This window comes from Trifolium pratense, linkage group LG6 (assembly GCF_020283565.1).
Source record: "Trifolium pratense cultivar HEN17-A07 linkage group LG6, ARS_RC_1.1, whole genome shotgun sequence".
In the NCBI taxonomy this organism is placed as follows: Eukaryota; Viridiplantae; Streptophyta; class Magnoliopsida; order Fabales; family Fabaceae; genus Trifolium; species Trifolium pratense.
The window spans coordinates 31,263,143-31,284,826 of NC_060064.1; the positions used below are offsets into that span (position 1 = coordinate 31,263,143).

Here is a 21,684-nt window from a genome sequence, read left to right on the forward strand (position 1 = left end):
TCACCTTACAAGCCGGTTTTGTAAGGTTGAGTTAGGCTCAATACTCATTTCTAACAACTACAATAACTACATAGAGTATATGCAATGGATAATTACCTATAAGCTGATTAAAAAGTCTAACTAAATAATTCAAATAAAAAACTAACTAATGTAAACTAACCTAACTTAAATTCTTAAATTATTTATTTAATATAATTGCATCATCTATCACACCCTAACTATTTCCTTTAGATATAGAATAAATTGAATTAGATTCTTATAATAAGACTATATTACAAGAAAATTGTTTAGATTAATACACCACTTGCTCTGCTTCTCCTCATAATTGATCAAATCAATTTATTTGTACCTTTCCTATATTTGTGGGACATTGACTTGTTTATAATTTCATAATTAATAAATTTATTAATTATTCTCTCTTTTTTTTTTTGGTACTTGAAGCTGTGGTAGCTAGATGCAAGACTTCACTGAATGAACTCTAAATCCAAGCAACTTCCATCTGAAGTGTTTATCTTTGGAAGCTTTCCCTTGATTAGATGAATAAAATATTTTGCCAATAAAATTTCATCTTTTCTACTTGTAAACCCCATAAACTTTATCAATTTTAGATGCTCTAGTTTTGTACATTTAGTTGCTTGGATTAAGCATGAATTGGACCTTTCAGCTGAATAACTTTCATCATCAATCTGCACCTCAATTAGTGAAACAAAGAAGAAAAAAATGCAATTAAGAAATCTAGCTATAAAAAAAATGTACACTCACTATACCTACCTAATTTTGTTGGGTACGGTACGTAACATTCAATCATTCAATTTCATGTCATTTTTTTATATTTAATTATTTTAAAGTGAATTTTATTATAAATTAATTATGACTATAAAATATCGTCGATATCCAGCAAAAAAAAAAAAGAAGCTAGAATTACTCCCCAAGAAAGGAAACATACGGTCACAAAAAGTTGCTCCAAGGAAGGACATAATTTCAAGAAAATGACTAATGCATCCATGGAATACTCATCTTTATAATAGCTATCAATCCACCATAACTCTCTTAATTCATAGAAATTAAAGCATCCATATGGAGGAGAAATTGATGGCCATATTAATTCCTGCAAAGCAAAAGCTTGTAGGGTTAAACTAAAATATTAAACTCTTCATTGAAAATATGTGACATCTAACACATGCTTTTGGAAGTTGATATTTTGATCTCATGCATCTCTATCTCTCTATTTTAAAAAATATATATTATTATTTGGACAAAGCAAATCAAAGGATTGAGAATGTGGGAAATATATTTCCTCTTGCAACAACGTCGTGTACTAATAGATCTCGTCCGTCAGATCTCAAATGATCACGGACTGAAATTGATTACAACGTATAACTACGTGATATTATTACAAGAAGAAATTTGGATAAGAGAGTGTGAGAGAAACATAATCTCGATTCGTGATTTTGACTCATCAATTTAAGCTAGGTGAGAGAAACTTTTTAATAAAAAAGTCCCACTAGACTCAAATTAATCATGTCACAATTTATCAATATAAAAATAAAATTTTGATATAAAGGGCATACCTCAAAAGTCCATCTGCAAAGTGTAAGAACTTGAGAATTCTTTATGGTTAATAAAGTTGCATCAAAATCCTTAGTTGTGATATTACCACAGCTTGGTCCTAGTCTAAAATCAAGCATGGCATAACTAAGGTTGAAATGAAATTCAGGCAAAATCCAAGGAAGAGGTCCTCTATAATGAAATGATTTGAGTTTAGAAGTTTTAAGGTGAAGAGACTTCAATTGCAAGCAATCCAAGATAGTTAACTTCTTAAGCTCAAAATTAGAGTCAATGCTCAAAAATTTCAATCCATTGCATGAAATAATTACCAAATTCTCAAGATGATCCAATCTTGAAATAATAGATGAAGCTACATCACTAGTCAAATAGCTTATTGACTTCAAATAAAGAGATTTGAGTGAGAAAATATTGGAAGTAAAAGATTTGTAGCTTATCTTTTGTTGCTTATTGAGCTTAAATTGAAGTTCATAATGCATTTGAATATTTTCAATGAACTCTTTCTTCAAAGGAGAGAAATCTAGTAGAAGCTTACTATTATTTGCAATAGTAGCTAATAATACATTATCTTCACCATAATAGAATTGAAGCTTTCTTGGATGTTTTAATGGATCAAAATCATCAAAACTTGTAAGAAATTTTGCAACAACACTAGTGATGTCTTGTTTTGTTCCATATATAATAATAGCTTCATTCCATAAGTCTCTCCATCTTGTAGAAATGAGGATTGTTTCCATTGATGATTCATTTGGTAGAAAAGAAATTATGTGACCAAGAATTTCTTTTGGTAAATTGCTAAATAAATCATTTGATGTATTGTCTTTTTCCATGGAACCTGCTGTTTCAATGTGGGTTTTATGTCTTTTCTTTTTATTTCTATAATAATAGATTTGAAAATATAAAGAGGAGCAAATTGAGGAGAGAAAAAAAAAGATTTGAAAATATAACAAAAAATAGAAGTTTTCTTATATTTATCTAATAGTGGAGATTAAGTAAAAAACAATCTCAAAGCTCTGGTTTTAAACGGAGTCCGCAAATGGACGGTGAGATTAGTCCTCTCGAATTAGTCGTCCTTGACCAGATATGAGTTTTTTTATAAAATAAAAAGTAAAAAAAACAATCTAACAGCCTATAATTCAAATCCGTTTTGGAGGCTATTAAAAGTGCTACTCATGCATTCATTGTGGCTACAAATAACTACTAACCGTATTGGTCACACTTTTATTTCAGTTACTTTAAAATATAAGTAAGTAGCTTGTGATATTGGCAAATTTGTCATTGTTAATTATAGTAAGATATGGTGACTCTCTTGTAGCACATGTAAATATTTTACTTTTGCAAATTTGTCGATGGTTAATGAGCTCTTATATAGACGAATTATTTGGAAGAAATTGAATTTGACCTCTAATAGCAACAATTTATGGTTAGACTTTACTTAATTTGCGGTTAAACTCTGAATTATAAGAGTCCTTTTTCTTAATTAAGAACCAAAGGGTTAAAAAAAAATTGTCAATGCTAATAGGAGTCATGATATTTCGTCAAAGGAAAAAAAAATGAATCATGATATTCCCTTTAAAAATAAATAAATAAATTTTGGTCAATTATTTCAAGTAGAATTTGAATTCACATTATTTTGAATAATTCGTCTTTTTTTGGGTTACCATGATATTGATATAAAATTTTCACCGTCTTTGACGATTACTAATCTCTGTCTGGAAATCTGTGGAGTAAACAAGGTGGATTCTCCCCTCCCAAATGCTATTTCAAGTAATTTATGAGCTTATAACTTATCATTTTTTCGTCCAATTTTACCCTTGTCATCTTACTTGAAAAAAAATTAAGTATTAATTAAACATATCTTTTTTATGTCATTTCATACTTATAAGTTAGTTCAACCGCAAATTTTACCAAAGACTACAAATTCAATTAGCTAGCTTATTCGCTATAAGTTAAAAGCTAATTTATAAATTATTCGCTATAAATTCATCCGCTATAAACTAACTTATCAATCATCCACTATTTTTATACCGAACAGAGCCATAGATGATGGATTCATTCCTACATGAGTTTTGAATAAATATAAAAAGTTTCATTCCTTAGAGAAAAGCTTATTTGTGCCTTGTTCCTTAGGAAAGCTCTTCTGATAAAAGAAAGAAGAAAAAAAAAAAAAAACTTTGAAGCTTTAGGACTCCTTTTGGAATTGGTTTCTTATAGATAGAATGCAATTCATATTTTTACGGTTTTAGTGGCTGAATTGTTGCTCATGTCTTTAGAATGTCTGAGGTTACATGTATATGTATGTTATGTAGCTACTGCTCACACGGCACACATAGGAGGAATATGCTATCAATTACTTCCTACAATAACTAGGAGGTCAATATGTTGTATAAATGAAATAAGGTGAAAAATGTCCCTCCGAGCATTAGTTCAAGTGGTAGGGATATCGTATTTTATATGCAGAGTCAGAGTTTGAACCTGAAATCTCTCACTAATTTCTTAAGAAGTGAATTTCTAGTCATTAGACTACTTGACCAAAATAAATAAATGAGGTGAGAAGTTAAAAGAAAAAATTGTTGATAGTCTCATGAGTATAATTCATTTGATAGGGACATTGCATGAGTTATAATATGAGAATCTCTAATTATTCACCTTAAAGGCTGAATTTTTAGCCACTAAACAACTTGAAAAAAAGAATTGCTCATAAAATAAAATGAAGTACACATTCATTTGTTTAATAAGTTAAGAATATTCATCTAAAAATTTCCTTGTTCAACCATATTACATCTTAAAGAAAGAGAAATCTTAATTTCTACAAAAATAAAAAATTGAGTACTCAAAATCTTTTTAATTCCTAGCAATCTCTAAAAAGGGAGTTGAAAATCTTCAACAGTTTATTCCCTCCTCAATATGGAGAAAAGAAAACCATGATTTAATTATAAAAAAAATTATACGTTCTAAAACGAGCAATGCTATTTAGTACGATAGATGTAACACACAAAACATACGAAAACATTATGTGTAACCATTTAGAAGGATGAATCCACAATAATTCTGCTTTTGGCGCGGAAAACACACTTCTTGTGGTTGATACTTGACATATCGGATTTATTCGCATTCTTTCGCAAACTGTGTTCTCATAAACCCTAGCATTTTCCTTCTAGAAATCACTTAGAGATTCATGACCATCCTCACCAATGAAGATATGATCATAAATAATTGCTGCAATTGCTGCACCAATAAATGGGCCAACCCAATAGACCCAATGATGAGTCCATGTCCAACTAACAACAGCAGGCCCAAAAGACACAGCTGGATTCATTGATGCACCATCAAATGCTCCACCAACTAAGATATTTGCACCAACAATAATTCCAATTGCAAGTGGGGCAATAATTCCTATATTCCCTTTCTTTGGATCTACTGCTGTTGCATAAACTGTGTATACTAATCCAAATGTCATCACAATTTCAAAAACTAGTGCATTCCATACTGATACATTTGAAGATAAACCAAAAGCTGATGTCTCCTGCAATATGCAAAAATTATAAATGAAAATTCAATCGTGAACAAAATGTACAAGGTTATTATAAATCTATATAGCACCAACACTTCATATCGATGATGTATTGGATGTAAGCTTAAGACACATATAAATGTCACATTAGGCCGATATGTTGCCCTAGTCCAACCGTTCAAATTGAAAACTTGGGTTGGAACAGACCAGACCATAATTTCATTTGGTCAAAGGGTGGCCAATGGCCCAACCAAGCCTAATACACATCAGGTCGGAATAGACCAACTAGTTTAACCGATTAACTATTTTACTTTTCTAAAAAGATGCATAAAAAGGGCAAATAGGCCAAAATGGTAAAATTTTCAGGCATGTAATTAAAGAGTTAAGTTTAACCTAAAATATGGGCCAACTGGAGTGGACCATTGGAATGGGCCAAAATTGACGCCTCAAATCAATGACAGTGTCCAAGAGAAGGGTCTGGTAATCTGAAGTTCAGTCGGGAGGTAAGTAAAGTCTATACAAAAAAATTAGGGTGAAGGGATTGTGCCTCAGTCTAAGACAGGAAAACCCTTTAGAGGGACAAACTGAAGCGAAATTGGCTTAATCTCAGTGGATTGCAGTAGCTAGGCTACTCTGCTGCTTACAACACTCAGTTGCGTATTTAAATCAGCTGAGCAAATCGCATCCATTAAATGACCATTCAATCACTTATACTTTCTTAAATTATTATCAATCTCTTATAGTCTATGTCAGTCTTGTGTCTAATCTTCGTATGTGTGTCGATGCTTCATAGGAAACCATAAGCAATAGTGTTTAAAGATGAAGATTAATAGTTACCATTCCACCAGTAGCAGACTTGAGAAGAATACAAGCAACAACTGAACCAAGTAACTGGGCAATCCAATACAAAATACTTCTCAAAAGTGTGATGTTTCCTCCAATGAATGCACCAAATGTGACTGCAGGGTTCACATGACCACCAGAGATGTTTGCTCCCACAGAAACAGCAACAAATAATCCAAATGCATGAGATAGTGATGCAGCTATGAGACCGGCAGGTGTTGCAGGTCCATTATTTGTAAGCTTGCCTAACAAAATTAACCAACAATAAGTTATTTTACTACCATCCTAATAATACATCAAAATAGATGAAAAATTACATAGAAACTGAACTTTTATGCAACCGGAATTAAGTATTTACGATGAACTACTACACGCAGTAATGATTCCTACCGGCCACTTTATCTTATAAAACTTAAGACATTACTTCAAATACCGTAAAACGTAAGGAACTAATATGAAACCTTAAATAAATATATGTAAGAACAAAATATGAAATTAAGCATTTAAGCTAATAGCCATGTTAGATCCTGTTAAACACATCACATTTTTTAAGGAACCAAAAATAGAATTACGCCAAGCCAACCAACTTTAAACTAGTTTATGTGAAATCCGTGTAAGAAATAAATTATAAGAAGAGACATATGTCCACCTAAGAAACAGTGACACAGACACTATACCGACACAGACGCAATAGTAATTTGAGTAGATGAAAGCGATTGTATATAAACACATGTACCGGACACTCAAAACACGTACGATACAAAGTGTCGGTGTTATATAGATAGATAGATACATTGAAAGAAAATAAATATAAATTTAGTGAGAGTGGTGCTCACTGTAAGCCATGCCAGAGCCTTGACCAGCAAAAACAAAAATAAGCATGGAAAAGAATTCAGCAAATGCAGCTCTAATTGCATCAGGTTGACCAGCCTCTCCAGGATATCCAATTGCAATTCTATAGATTGGCATTATTATAGTATTATTATTATTAAATATCTCACAACAAGAATCAGAACCTAAAGAAACAAACAGAGAAAATCTGATTCTTATTTATGTGTTTGTTGATTTTATTTCTTTTCTATAATAATTTGGTTGAAATTAAGTGAAGGAAAACTACAACAGTTTTGTTTGGTCTTTAAATACCAAAATAAACGGCCAAGGAAACGGTCAGTGTGTGAGAATGCATGCAGCTGCCTATAGTGAAGTGATTTGTGAGCCACTTGGTGTTAGTTTTGACATGTATATATATATATGTGGTTGTGATGTGATATAGCTAGCTGCATCTGAAATTGGAGATTATATAAAAGACATTTGTTGATTATGATTGTGTAATATTTTTACCGAAAGTTAAGGGTAGCCTAACATTTTTTAGGACAAACAGAAATGACCAAGTTTGATTTTTATTTTTTTCAATGCTTTTAGTTTCATATTAATTAATAATATAGTGGTGATGCCATGCCATGGTATAGGATATGAATTTGTTAAGATGGTTTTCTTTTATTAGTCAGTTATCTTAATCCTTGAAATTTTAATCAGAAAATTTTTTGTATCAATTTTCATGTTTTGGCAAAAACAATTGCACAAGAGTCTTTGAAACAAAAAAATTATTATTAGAAAAACTATACAAGAGGCATATCACTTTTTTTATATGTATATATGAATAATGCTAGCAACACACTCTTTAACAAACACACTCCAACACACAATCATGCAAGCTCATGGGCAACGCGGTTACCCGTTCTCCCTATCCAATTTAAACTAACAATTGAGTTTTCCTCCATTAACTCAGAACAATGCTTTGTGATTTGTCCGCGGTACCCCATGGCGAATCTGAGTAGAGATCCTCTTCATTTCCTAAAAAAAATGAAATTGCAAGTACTAAAGTTTAGGTGTATAAATATTCAAATGATGTCACTGATTCTAAAAAGACGTGTATTTATATCATTTATTTATATTAAAACTATAGTAATGGACATTTCCATTTCTTTTGGGAAATGGAGAGGATCCCAACTCGGCGAATCTCTTTTGATGAACTGATTAAACAATGGTTTGAGTGTCCATTTCCACCTTCACCCTGTACAGCTGCTTTGACCGCAGATCTTGATAGTCCTTGATCAACAAATGATCCACAAACATTAAGGCACAATTTATATACATTTAATTTTTACGGTCAATTTTGCCCACATTTCTCATGGTCATTTGTAACTCTCCCAAAATATGTTCACTCCATCTAAAAGTTGTTGTTCTAGTGCGGTATCTCTAAGTGCATGGGCAGATTCAAACAATTTAACCTGAAGATAGACAATGTTGAACCCCATGGAATGATTGTTTTTAAATCTTTGTTTTCAAATCTATTTGCTTTTGTTTATGTTTATTTCTTCTTCAAACTAAAACCCCCCCAAAACCTTTTAATTTGGTTGGATTTCAAAGTTGGTCAATCGGGAAACGATTCGGGTTGTCACTTATACTACAAGTAGTGTTTTAACTCAGTTATATTAATTTTGATGAGTTCGGCGCTCATCATGGGCATAGTTTGAAAACAATCATGTGCGTTGTCTATTCTTCTTCTCCAGATGATATAACATTCGGGTTGTCACTTATACTACAAGTAGTATTTTAACTCAATTATATTAACTTTGATGAGTTTGGCGCTCGTCATGGGCATAGTTTGAAAACAATCATGTGCGTTGTCTATTCTTCTTCTCCAGATGATATAACATTCGGGTTGTCACTTATACTACAAGTAGTATTTTAACTCAATTATATTAACTTTGATGAGTTTGGCGCTCGTCATGGGCATAGTTTGAAAACAATCATGTGCGTTGTCTATTCTTCTTCTCCAGATGATATAACATTCGGGTTGTCACTTATACTACAAGTAGTATTTTAACTCAGTTATATTAACTTTGATGAGTTTGGCGCTCGTCATGGGCATAGTTTGAAAACAATCATGTGCATTGTCTATTCTTCTTCTCCAGATGATATAACATCAGAAGGCCTTAAGGTTTTTTTGGTGATAAATTATACAAAAAACACCATTCAGCTCTATAAGAGAGACGGATTATCAGCCTCCTCTGATGAAGAGGAGTGGCAGAAAGTGGTATCAAATACGGAACCAAGTGACATAATGAAGATTATTGTTTTCTTTGAAAACAAATTTATCGTGAAGAAGACAATTGCTTATCTTATCTATGATGAACCAACTGATGAAAAGACAAACCACCACCTTGATTCAGATAAGAATGATTCTAACAAGGTATCTTAATTGTGAATCTACTAGACTATTGAAGTGAACAATTGTGTATATATATTTATACAAGTGAAAATGGTTTAAATAAAATTAAAGGTTATAAAATGCAGTTAACATTTTTGGAAGAATACACTTGAAAATCCATTATATACGAAGAAACACTCAGGATTCAAGCAGAAAAGCCCAATGCTTTCTAAACTATTGCTATATATATACAAATGTTACAGCTCTTTGATTAGAATTTTCTACAATTATCACAAGTTGAAGAGGAAAAGTTACAGCAATGAATAAGTTTATTTTCGATGCATGGGTTAGGGAGAGTGAAAAAGTCCAGAGAAGCAGTCACCTCTTCAGAATTGGTGTTGATTCCACCCTCTATTGAGACGTAAATCAATAATGTGGATAGAAAACACCCTCAGTTGCCTCCAAAAGAATTCAGCTCGAATATCACCCGAATATCGCAAACCAACCAAACTCAAAAATCCTATATACTTAAACCCTACATATCTATTCCTCTACAGTATCTCTCCTATGCCTCTATCAATGTCGAGTGCTAATTCAAGCCCAATCATAATTTCCACCAGATATTCTTGCAAAAATCCTTCAGGTGCAGAAGTTGTCAGTGGTTCATCTCAATCAGAGAATCAAACTATGCTCATGAACATTTGTAGCAAATTAACAATCACTCATCACATACTCCCATACTAAACAAGCCGATTCTGACGTATAGCCTTACCAAAATGAGGTTGCATCAATCGGACATACAGACCATTCTTTGCCACCAACGAATCATGACTTCCCTCTTCCACTATTCGTCCTCCATTAAGCACTACAATATTGTCCACGTGTCTCATCATTGCAGCTCTATGCGCTATTAAAACAGTGGTCTTGTTTCCCATTATTAGTGTGTCTAGAGCTTCTTGTATCACTCGGCTTGACTCGGATTCAACTGATGAACTTGCTTCATCCAACAACAAGATAGGTGCATTTTTCAGCACTACCCTTGCAATTGCAATTCTCTGTTTCTGTCCTGGGGTTAAGTCAACACCTCTCATCCCAATATGAGTGTCATAACCATGAGGCAAGCTGCTAATAAAATGATGAGCATTTGCTATTCTCGCTGCCTCTTTCATCTCAGCTTCACTAGCATTATGCCTTGCATATATAATGTTTTCCCTTATGGTTGATGAGAAGATAATAGGTTCCTGTTGAATTAAACCGAGGTGGCTCCTTAACCATCTCAAGTTATAGAGCTTTAAATCCCTTCCATCGAGTAAAATTTGCCCCGCAACTGGATCATAAAATCTCTCGATCAAAGATATTATAGTGCTCTTTCCTGACCCTGAAACTCCAACAACAGCAACTGTTTGACCCCCATTCACTTTGAGACTAAAATTGCTCAATACCAACACTTCAGGACGAGACGGATAACAAAAATCAACATGTTTTAACTCAATGGTTCCATATACGTTGGGTGGCTTCAACGCTGTGTTGTTATCAGGATCAATTTTAGGCTCACGGTCTATAATGTCAAACACTGATATAAGGGATTTTCTCCGTTTAAGTATGTAAGGAGCCAATCCAAAAGGCTCCACTAGGGCAAATGTGGCAAATGAGAAAACCATGTACTCCCTCAGTGCGGTGGATGGATTTATGTAACCATTTTTAATACATACCGCGGTGTACCAAAGTAGAAGGGCATTACAGGCAAAAAGTAGAAACTGTGAAAAGCCGAATGCAAAACCAATCGCCATCCCATGAAGAAAGCTCTTCTTAAATATTTTTTTTAATTGCATCCTATAGAGCTCCATTACCTTATTGCCAGCACAAAATGCAACAACAGTGTATATATTTCTAACTGCGTCTTCGAGAACCAAAGATGCTTTTCTGTGCATTTCCTGTATGCCCCTTGAAAATCCATTTAGCCACAATTTCTGCAATACCCAAGCAGGTTGTATTTAATATATATATTTTATGCAAAAGATTAAAGTAAATCAACTAAACTCTCCTATTAGTTGTAGCAATCTTTAGCAAGTCATTCATATAAATATATTATCCTGAATTTATCCTTCTGAAATATTCATAGGAAAATCACTGGTTTTATCCTGAATTTATCCTTCTGCAATATTCATCGGAAAATCACTGGTTTTATCCTGAATTTTTAAGTATTTCCTGTATCTCCCAAAAGTCACAATAATCTTGCTGTAAAGGAGACACCAATTCTACATTTATACCTATTTATTACAATGATGGATGAATTGAATGAAAGAAGACGATAACTTGCCATTAACATGATATCAGCGGAATAAAATCACACAATTTTGGATCAGCATTCATGTTTCATTCAACAGGCATGACAGCATAAATTTAGAGACATAAATTTTAAAATCACTAGATTTTGCTAGAGGCATAAATTTCCACAAACACCATTGGCATGACAGCAAAAAAATAGTTCAGTCCAATCAACAGGTATGTCAGCACCAAATCTATTCATGCTTTCCCCCAACAACTTAAGCTTCTAGGATATTTGGTTCGTAGCAAGGGAAAATAGTTATATATGGTAAAGTAAAAGAGCAGGTACCTGGGCAACTGCAGAAATACAGAGAATTGGAAGGGTTGCAAAAGCCACCAGTGCTAACCGCCAGTGCAGCACAGCACCAATGAGAAGGCCAACGATAACTGCAGCACTGTCCTGTATAAATATGGAAAGTCGATTGCTAAAAGCAGCTCTGACAAAAGTAGCATCATTGGCCAATCTCATGGATAAATTGTCAGCACTGTTTTCCTCATCATCAAACCATCCTACTTCATTCCTTAGCATGGCTGCCATGTTATTGAAACAGATGAAAATGTTCACAAGTCCCATTTTTTAAAATAAAAAATAGAAAAAGGATGAATTACGCACCTGAGAACATCATTCTCCTAACTCTTTCTGTCATTTTCTCTCCCATAATACCAAAATAGAAATGCTGCAAAAAGTTGGCAATAACTGTTACAATACCCATGCAGCCAATGATCAAGCACCACTTGTCTACCTCCTGTGCTAAGTGATGTTGATCATCAATTCTATAGTAAGCTGCCACCACAAGGCCAACAACATAAGCTAGAAGGGGATTGAATGAACCAAAGGCAGCAGCGCCAATGCTTCCTAACAGAGCATAAAGCCACTCGGCAAAACTAAGCTCGATCAACTTCTGAAGTGATGGTGGTTTCCGCTTCTGTGCTTCCCTTTTTTCTCTCGTTGTAACTGAAGCATCATCAGAATGACTATGTGGTCTACTAAAAGTTTGTGAATGGGAACGTTCTTTCTTAGGATCAGATGTTAAAAATGGTGAAATGGGGGATTCTGGGTCAGAACCATTTGATTTTTGCCGAGGCACAGACTGTATATCAATCTTGGGTAACTCTGGCAGTCTCATTTCAAAACTATCCTGCCTTCTTATGGATGGCTCCTTATCATCTGCATCCGGAGCTTGACCATTTTCCAGCACATTCTCGGATGATGGACTCAACGATTCTTGAAAGTTATAGATGATATCTGAAGGTCGTCGCGAATGTGATACATTAGAAATTCTTTGAAGAGAGGGTGACTTCATCATTTTGGGGGATGATGGTTCATTCAAGTTATGGCTCACTGAAGAATCATTCTCAATTTGAAATGCTGCAGTCTCCTTGTAGTTTCGAGTAGGCATCCTAGGTGATCATTAAAAAGCAAAATGTAAGTGATCAGCATGCAAGGGAGGAAGTCTTTCCCATTATTAAAAACACAACATTAAATGGTGTAGTCCACTCTTGTGGGTACTTAAATACACTAAAGAATATGTAAATATTATTAGTTTATTATTCTATGTCTTGCCACTTTCTCCACCCTTATATTTGTTTTTGACAAAATACAAACAAAAATGCATGGCAAAGAAAGGAGTGTGATTTTTCAAGTACCGCTTGGGAAGTTTTGCTGCCTCTTCACCTCGTAGAAGCTCTGCATATAAGCCATTCAGGTTCAACAATTCATCATGAGTACCCATTTCAACGAGTTGACCCTCCTCCATAACAGCTATATAATCAGCATTTCTTATGAGACTAAGCCTTCGAGCAATTATTATTGTTGAGCGTCCCAACATAAGCATATCCAGAGCCTCATGAACAGCCTTCTCAGCCTCAAAATCAAGTCCACCAGTTACTTCATCAAGCAGAAGAATTGATGGATTTAGAAGCACAGCTCTTGCAATAGAAAGTTTTATTTTCTGCTCTTCGGTCAAAGCTAAACCTGCCCTGCCAACCTGAAAGACAGGAACACCAGCTTTGGATATTAAAATATGAAAGCACTTGAATGTAAACTGAAAATATACCCCTCCCTCGATAAAAAATAAAAAAAGCAGTAAACAAATGATCATGTCAACCAAGCTTCACCTGTGTGTCATAACCTTTCTTCAATGAGCTGATAAATGTATGTGCGTGAGCTATTTTAGCAGCCTCTTCAATTTGATCCATGGTGACATCCCTCCCATAAGCAATGTTATCTCTTATACTCAAACTGAGCAAAGCAGGCTCCTGGGTAACTAGTCCTATCTGGCTCCTCAGCCATTCCAAATTCAAATTCTTGATGTTTTCACCATCTAAAAGAACTTCTCCTGAATCAAAGATTGGCAAATCAAGTAAAATTTGCATATGATCAATAGAGTGCTGCTTTGAATGCGATATAAAATTAATTCTACAATGTCAAAGGGAACGTAATTACCTAACGTAGGATCATAAAAACGCTCCATGAGTGGAATAATACTACTTTTTCCAGAGCCATTTCTGCCAACAAGTGCTACAGCTTTCTTAGAAGGTACAGTGAGATAAAATCCACTCAAGATAGGGATTTCGGGACGAGACAGATAGCTGAAATAAACATTCCGAAACTCTATATTTCCTTGCACAGAGTCAAGGGAAGTGCCATCATCATTAACAGATGAGGATGACCGGCTTATCATCTCATATAATCTATAAGCAGCTATCCGCCCTTGTTCAAAGGAGTAGAAATTTGTTGCTGCTTGATTCAATCCCCTGAATCAAAGTAACAAAGATTAAAACAGTAAAATAATGAATAAATAATGAAAATATATAAGTTGGGAAAGATGCTCACAGGCCACTTAGAATTACAGCAAAAAGAGCCGTTACTATTTCACCGCCATGCGCTTTTCCGTGAATAACCAAAAATCTTCCAACCCAGAGTTGTAATGCACAAGAACATATTGCAAGTCCATACGTGAATCCAAGACCTAGCCCTTGAACAAGACTTATTAATATTCCATATCTAAGAGTAGCTTGCAGTGATGTTGCATATGAGTACTTGGCCAACGTTTCATTTGTAAATGCATATAATGTCCTTACATAGGAAACTGCCTGCATCACAAGATATGAACTACACTGAGAATCAGCAGTGCTAAAATATTTCAGCAAATAAAAATAACTTCACCATTCTTTCCACTCTGTAAATTCAAAATATTAAAGGAAAAATTAAGATCAAATTAAAGTGTTTCTTATCTTACTAACATTTAGAGGAATCATATTCATTTCATTCCTTACGAAGTAAACTTGGAACATATTCAATTGTTTATACTTTTCAAGTTGTGTGTGTGTCATAACCGACTAGCTATTTCATCCATTTAACTTGAAATCGACAAATCTCATAATCGGTGGAAAACCGGTCAAAATATAGTGGTGGTGGGAACTAGTTTGAACTGGTCCATTTTTTGTTTTAAAATCAAAAAATAATATTTTTGTTAAACAAAGGTTCGATGATAAGTTACAAAAATTCATATTCATGAATTTTTATCAATTATAATTTTATTTTAATCTTAAAAACATATAATATAATTATTTTATATTAATTTAAAAAATGGTATATCTTATTTTCTCAATATTTTAATATTAATTTATTAATTAATATATTATATAGTAATAGTATTAAAAATTGGTATATGTTAATATTAATTTAAGATGCAAGTATTTATTGTAGGATTGACACCTAAGCATAGCAGTAACAGAAGGAGTAACCTCGTAACTAATGCCAGCTCAGCATAGCTGACTGAGACGGGTTACAATGAATACATGCAGTACTCTGTGAGATAAATAGAAGGGAGTATCGTAAATCACATCTACGCTTTAACAACGACAAGTGCTTTCAGAAAGAGATAACTCTAACAGCTTTATATATTTATTCATTTTTTAATTATATTTATATCCTTTTAACACATAAATAAGGTAAGAAGATTGAGAATGGAAGATAGGAAAGAAGACTGACAGAAGAAGGTGGAGAATAAATGTTTGAGATTGAGAAGAATGAGATGTGAGCGACCTTAAACCATTTAAATATAACAAGTAATCCTTAAAGTCTATAAAATTCTTCAATTTAGTCCCTGATATTAAGATGTTAAGGACTAAATTGACGGATTCATATACTTTTAAGACTAAATTGACAGATTTCGTATAGTTTAAGGACTACTTATTTATTATATTTATATAGTATAGGGACTAAATTGGAGGGAGTGATAATTTAGGGACTAAGTTGATGGTTTTTTCTTTGATTAATTAACTAATATTTTAATATGAGACAACATTTAGTGTAAATAAAAAATATAAAAGTGTGGGTTACTTAATAATGGCATAATATTTTACCATTGGAGCAAAATTCATATGAGTTGTATAAATATAATGTGGCGTCGTAGGGACCACTTGATGGTAGTGTATGAAACACAAAGTGGATTCCTTAAAATTGACCATTGGAGATGCTCTAAGATGAACATGATTCCAGGAAAAGTTCAAGTATAGGATTAGGGCAATTGGGTAGAATCAATTTCTACAATAAATTAGAACATTTTACGTTTGCTAATTAATTCTTAAAGCAGAAAACACGTTTACAAGATTTGTTGTGTCAACAGCTAATTAAAGGGGATATGCACAGATAGGCTTCATGAGAAGCCACATGCTAGCAGTAAACTAGAGACTCTTCTCTGGCAACTAATGATCTTACATGACCCAACCATGACGTGGAATGAGCCCAATGATGACCCCCTCCCCTCCCACACACACAAATCTTTGCAAAACCAAGAATATAAGTAAATAATAAAGCTAACAAAAACTATATAAATTAACAGAAATATGATATTCCATTGAGTTACCAAAGTGAGACACTTTTATCCTAGCCAGAAAGTCTGAAGCAATAAGACTCTTAAGGAACATATAATCTTCATTGGAAGTTAATCAGACATATTTAACCCAAGAATATGGCTAATTTCTTGAGTAAAAACAATCAAATGAAAAAGGAAAATACTTGGATCCGTGTAAAATAGATTTGAAATTCAAACAACAAATCACCTGTTCAGCAATGCTAGCTGCTTCAGCATATGCATCTTGGATATTCTCTGCAAGTCTATGGAGGAATATATTTGATACTCCTCCTGCGGCAACAATAAAAGGACCTGTTGCTAATGTTATCAAAGCAATCTGCCAACAATTGATAAGGCCAATGACAAGACCACTGAAGAATGTAGCCATATTATGAATATAATTTCCAACCTGTATCATTAAAAGAAAATGAACATGTTATATGTGATATACGACTAGAGATATTACATGTACAGAAGTTAACATTTCACATACTGGAGAAATTTATACACATGATTGAACCAAGACATACTTTTTCACTAAGAGCAGACTGGATAAGCAGCACATCACTCAATACTTGACTCACAATGTCTCCATTATTCCCGTAAGTATCGAAAAAACTCATATCCTGATTTAGTAATACTTGGACATATTTGGACCTGATGACAGCAGTTTGTCGTTCTCCAGTCAAAATCCAACATGAAACCTCTATTGAACAGGGAAAATACAGCATTAGTATGGCAAGAGAATTAAATGAAATATCTAATAAAACACATTTCTCATTATTAATTTCAATGCGTAGTTAATTATACCAATCCAACCAGCAGCAAAAACTCCCGCTGCAATGTAAACAATGGTTAAAGCAAGCTGCAAAAGAATAAAAAGAGGGAAGTTAGCATAAGTCCACTGGTTCACAAATTGAATGCTTTACAGAACACTTGAGTCATTTCTCATCTGATAATGTCCTCTTCTAAAATTTCAAAAGTTATATCAAAAGTAGACCACTAAAGAATCAGATTCAGATAGACAAATCATTTTTCTATAATGTCCTCTTTAAATTGTAGCTCCATGACTCGACCAACTAACGTACAACTCATTCGTCTATAAACTCACTGAATTGAACAAAGTATTGATAGCCCTGAGTCATGAAATTATTAATGACAACCCCTCATGTACAGGTCCATGTAATCCAAGATTATTTCATTTATTAAGGATAAGCCAAAATATCTGAAATATACTAAACAATCTACCATCATAAATGTATACAGATAGACAAGGATTAGAAATTCCAAAAAAAAAAACAACCATGCAATTACCTAAAGAAACATAGTGCTGGCTCGATACAAGAGGTGCAAATACTAAACGAATATAAAAATAGTGCACTGCGGAGAGCTAAAACAATCAGTTTTCAAAAGCAGCCAAAGCCGAAACAAAGATCAGCAGAACTAAACAATTTTCTTGAATTTCTTGTTGTCCAAACAATTACGCCAAGAACCACAATCAATGATTTAGAGAATCTAGCTTGAAGATGTTTTTAAGCATTGATTTTCACACATGTTGACCAATTTAGTTCCGACATGAAGCCAAAAAACTAACTAACTAAGCAGTACATGTTGCCTATAGGTCAACATGAACAACATCCCTATGTATAACTTCCCCAAAATATAGTCCACAAGCGCAATTGCAGCCGCATTGGATGCATTTAACCAACATTTTAGCACATTATAAAGATTTGAAGCGTAACCGCAACTACAATTTAAAATCACGTTAGCACCACGTGAGCAAAATCAAACTATCATAAACGACAACCTACGTCTACTACAATTTAAAATCACGTGAGCAAAATCAAACTATCATAAACGACAACCTACATCTACAAGCTATGCCTACAACTTACAAGCATCAATATCATCACAAGGTCTAACATCAAATCTATTTCATGATTTCAACCGAATTTCAAAATTCAAGTAACAATTAAATCTCAACAGCAAAGCATTATGCAAACCAAAAACAAAAATCAAAGCAATAACTAGGGTTTTATGCATAGAAATTTCACAATCTAACCTCAGTGAACCTATCAAACCGCTCCTGCGACGTATACGGCTGATCATCCATCCGCATAATATGAATAATCTTAGCAAAGTAATGCAAGTAAACTACAAGAGCGGTTCCATGAGCCGCAGCAGCAACAGAACCAACCGCCATGAGAAACCAATCAAACCGATCAGCACACGCAAAAAGCTTCGAGAAAGGTACCGCAGCTGGCGCCGGTTCCATTTCCTCTTGTTCCTCCATTTCCTCTTCAACTTCCACCTGTTGCGACGTGGAGGTATCAGCTCCGGGGTCTACATATGGTGACGGAGATTCCGGTGGCTCCGATACCTCCGAAACCGGTGTGAGCGGTTGTACGTGCGGTGGGGACCACCCGAACAAACCTCTCGAAATCATCATTTCTTCTTTTCTTCTTCTGAATAGAAAATTCTCAATTCAACAGATCCAATGAAAATTGTTAAAAATTCTTCAAGCTAATAGTAATAAATGAATAATTAATTAATAATTGTTGTTTTGTTTCGGTAATTTTTTAGGTTTTCCGGCGAACGAGCGAACGACGTCGTCCTGGCCTTCGCCGGCACCGTCGTCGCCGTTTCGCTATGCAGAAAGAATCTTACAGGTGAAAAAACGGTTAGAAATTAGAAAATAGAAAAATGAAAGAGAGAAAGAGAGATTATAGAGTTAACGGTGTAGCACACGGAAATTGTGAATGAACCGTTTCCACTTTGATTCGGGTTGGGTTTTTTTGCTGTTTGTTAGGTTTAACGGTCAAACGCCGGCGTTTACATACTTTAAGCTGTCTTTTATTTATTAGTTAAACTAAATAGTTAGGTGTTTTTTACAGGAAGAAAATATTTGGATTTTGTTTTAAAAAAGAGATTATTTGAACCAAGTATAAAAGAAAATATATTGTCTTGGTTGGCAAGGACATCGCACTATATGTGCAGGAGCTTGGGTTTGAATCCGGGACCCCCCACATTCTTTTTAAAAACAAACAAACTTAATCCATATCATTAACTAATAATTGATCAATACATAAAGGAATAATATCAAATATATGGAAACTAGCCCAAGCTTTTGCCGTCTTAGCAAGAGTATGAGCAACCAAATTTGTTTGTCTCCTAACAAACTTAACCTCAAAATTTACTTTAGAAGATGACATAAGGAGAATAATGTCATTAATAATTAAATTAAACTCTGAATTGTCAGGTCTTCTCGAATGGATAGCGTCAACCAACAACTTTGAATCGCTTTCAAATTGAACTTGCTCAAATCCACGATGAATAGCCTCTTTGACAACATGTAATAGAGCTCGTGTTTCGTCTTCCACTATGGAGTAAAGAAGTTGTTGCCATTGAGTCAAATCAGCCACAAATTGCCTATTAGTATTGCGAAAACAAAGACTCATATAAGTCGCACCGGATCCACATTACACTTTATTCATCTCACTCCTGGTTTCTCCCACCGAACCGGCACAGGATCCCCAACAGGAACAACACTATGACACTGCAACTAGTGGGCGGTAAACCACTCATTCCAGAGGGCAAACGTCATTCTTCCAACTTGACTCGGTGATTGAATATTGTCATTCCAGATCTTGTCGTTTCGGTTATGCCAAATGCACCAAAATAACGATGCTACTCTCTCTACTGTTGCATTATCCTTGTTTCTGCACATTTCAAACACCTTTATTCACCTTTAAGATGGATTTTCTAACCACTAAACTACTTGATAAAAAAAAATAAAAAAAAAATATTTGGTCTCGTAATCTTTTTACCACCAACTTTGACCGTTGAAAAATTAAAATTCAATTAAATCTTGATATTTTTATATAATTTAATTTATATACATTATTGTCAGTGTAACACATTATGTATGGTGTTTAAAAACACATGATGTGTCACATTCATTAAATGATGTGGCAACAATCATTAGATGAGTGTGTAAAAAAAACTTTACACTAACCGTGCATACAAATTAAACAGATTATTTGACCAAGTATAAAAATTACAATGAAGATTATTTTCGTAAGCATAGTTCAATTAGTAGAGAGATATTTGACTTATTCATTTTAAGATTGAAATTCTAGACATTAAGTTACTTAACCAAAAATTATATTAAATTTAATTAAATAATGGAGATTAATTTAAATTTCATTTTTATCAGCGTTGGGTTGAGCAGTTAAAAAATTGTAAGAGACCAAAATAAATTTTTAGTCTAATTTTAATATGCAATTAAAGAATTTTTTTAGTGTATAAATATTGTTTGTGTTTGCGTTTAGTACTTAAAATTAAAAGAAAAGCAATTGATTTTTTTCTTGACTTCATAATTTATAAACTTGTAGATTATATTCATATAAAAAACTTAAAATGAGAAACTTGCAGAAATTAAAATCAAAATATGTTATAATTTTAGAAACAAAAATCATATTTAATTTTTTTATAATATATTTAAAAAGAAACTAAAAAAGTATATCTTTTTATTTGTTAATATTATATTATGGCTTTATGGTTTTAGAAGGAGAGGTCAAATAATACAGTGAGAGTGCGTTGTGACAACAATGCCATGCATGCAGAGCTGGAAAAATTAAAGAAACAAAAAAAAAAAGTTGTTTTTGTATGGTCATGGTCAATAATGATGGTTATACTTATATGTATCGCTATGAAATGTCTTCGATGACTTTGATTATGATAATAGTTAGTTGTAAAGATGACGCAGGATCTTAGATATCTTGATAATTAATATGCTTAATTAAAATTAACTAATACGTTTTTTTAGATGAAAAAATTGACTAATATATTTTTGTTGTAACTGAAGAAAAAAGAGCTAAGAACTATAAAGTAGTTTTTTTTATTTTTTACTCAAGAACTATAAAGTAGTTAAAGATATATAAGGATTCAAATATTAATAACCAGTTACCAATTTTAGCTGTTTGAAAAATAAAATGAAAACTACACATACTTTCTTTTTTTTTTTTTTTTTTTGGTATAGTAGAGACACATACTTTCTTTCTAGTAAAGCAAAATCTTGAAGCATTTGCAAGCACATCAATGGAGATAAAACAACCTTTGTAATTAATATATTTATTTTGGAAATATTAAACAGTACTTTAAGGTTATTATAGTTAAGCATATTAATGAAAAATATATATCTTAAAATTTATGCATTCAATAATTTAAAAATGTAAAAAAAAAAAAAAAAAACTTTTTACCAATAATTTTGTCTTTGATTTCATTTTTCGGTATGTTTAACAAGTATCCTTCCATTTATTTTTAATAATATGTTTATCTTTTTTTGAGCTAAGAGA

At 33.3% G+C, this 21,684-nt stretch overlaps 3 protein-coding genes across 4 annotated transcripts; all 3 read right to left on the bottom strand.

The window, feature by feature from the left end:
• Window positions 1–240: 240 nt before the first annotated feature.
• On the bottom strand, window positions 241–2,458 carry LOC123891521 (F-box protein At2g39490-like). The gene is made up of 3 exons (XM_045941398.1): window positions 1,572–2,458; window positions 947–1,108; window positions 241–686 (listed from the first exon to the last, which is right to left on the bottom strand). The coding sequence occupies exons 1-3, from the start codon at window positions 2,394–2,396 to the stop codon at window positions 465–467; spliced, it is 1,209 nt and encodes a 402-aa protein (XP_045797354.1). The 5' UTR covers window positions 2,397–2,458; the 3' UTR covers window positions 241–464.
• Window positions 2,459–4,446: 1,988 nt separating this feature from the next.
• Window positions 4,447–6,957, bottom strand: LOC123891522 (aquaporin TIP1-3). The gene is made up of 3 exons (XM_045941400.1): window positions 6,760–6,957; window positions 5,918–6,168; window positions 4,447–5,092 (listed from the first exon to the last, which is right to left on the bottom strand). The coding sequence occupies exons 1-3, from the start codon at window positions 6,890–6,892 to the stop codon at window positions 4,724–4,726; spliced, it is 753 nt and encodes a 250-aa protein (XP_045797356.1). The 5' UTR covers window positions 6,893–6,957; the 3' UTR covers window positions 4,447–4,723.
• Window positions 6,958–9,363: 2,406 nt separating this feature from the next.
• On the bottom strand, window positions 9,364–19,234 carry LOC123891523 (ABC transporter B family member 20-like). Of its 2 annotated transcripts, XM_045941401.1 has the most exons (11): window positions 18,390–19,234; window positions 17,138–17,192; window positions 16,858–17,033; window positions 16,536–16,736; window positions 14,302–14,561; window positions 13,912–14,222; window positions 13,584–13,804; window positions 13,113–13,453; window positions 12,079–12,866; window positions 11,755–11,996; window positions 9,364–11,107 (listed from the first exon to the last, which is right to left on the bottom strand). In XM_045941401.1, exons 1-11 carry the CDS (start codon window positions 18,774–18,776, stop codon window positions 9,878–9,880), a joined length of 4,212 nt encoding a protein of 1,403 aa, XP_045797357.1. In that variant the 5' UTR covers window positions 18,777–19,234; the 3' UTR covers window positions 9,364–9,877. The 2 variants fall into 2 exon arrangements, with proteins under 2 accessions (XP_045797357.1, XP_045797358.1); XM_045941402.1 differs by lacking the exons at window positions 16,858–17,033; window positions 17,138–17,192; window positions 18,390–19,234 and having other exon boundaries at window positions 14,302–14,580; window positions 16,536–16,706.
• Between the last annotated feature and the right edge of the window lie 2,450 nt (window positions 19,235–21,684).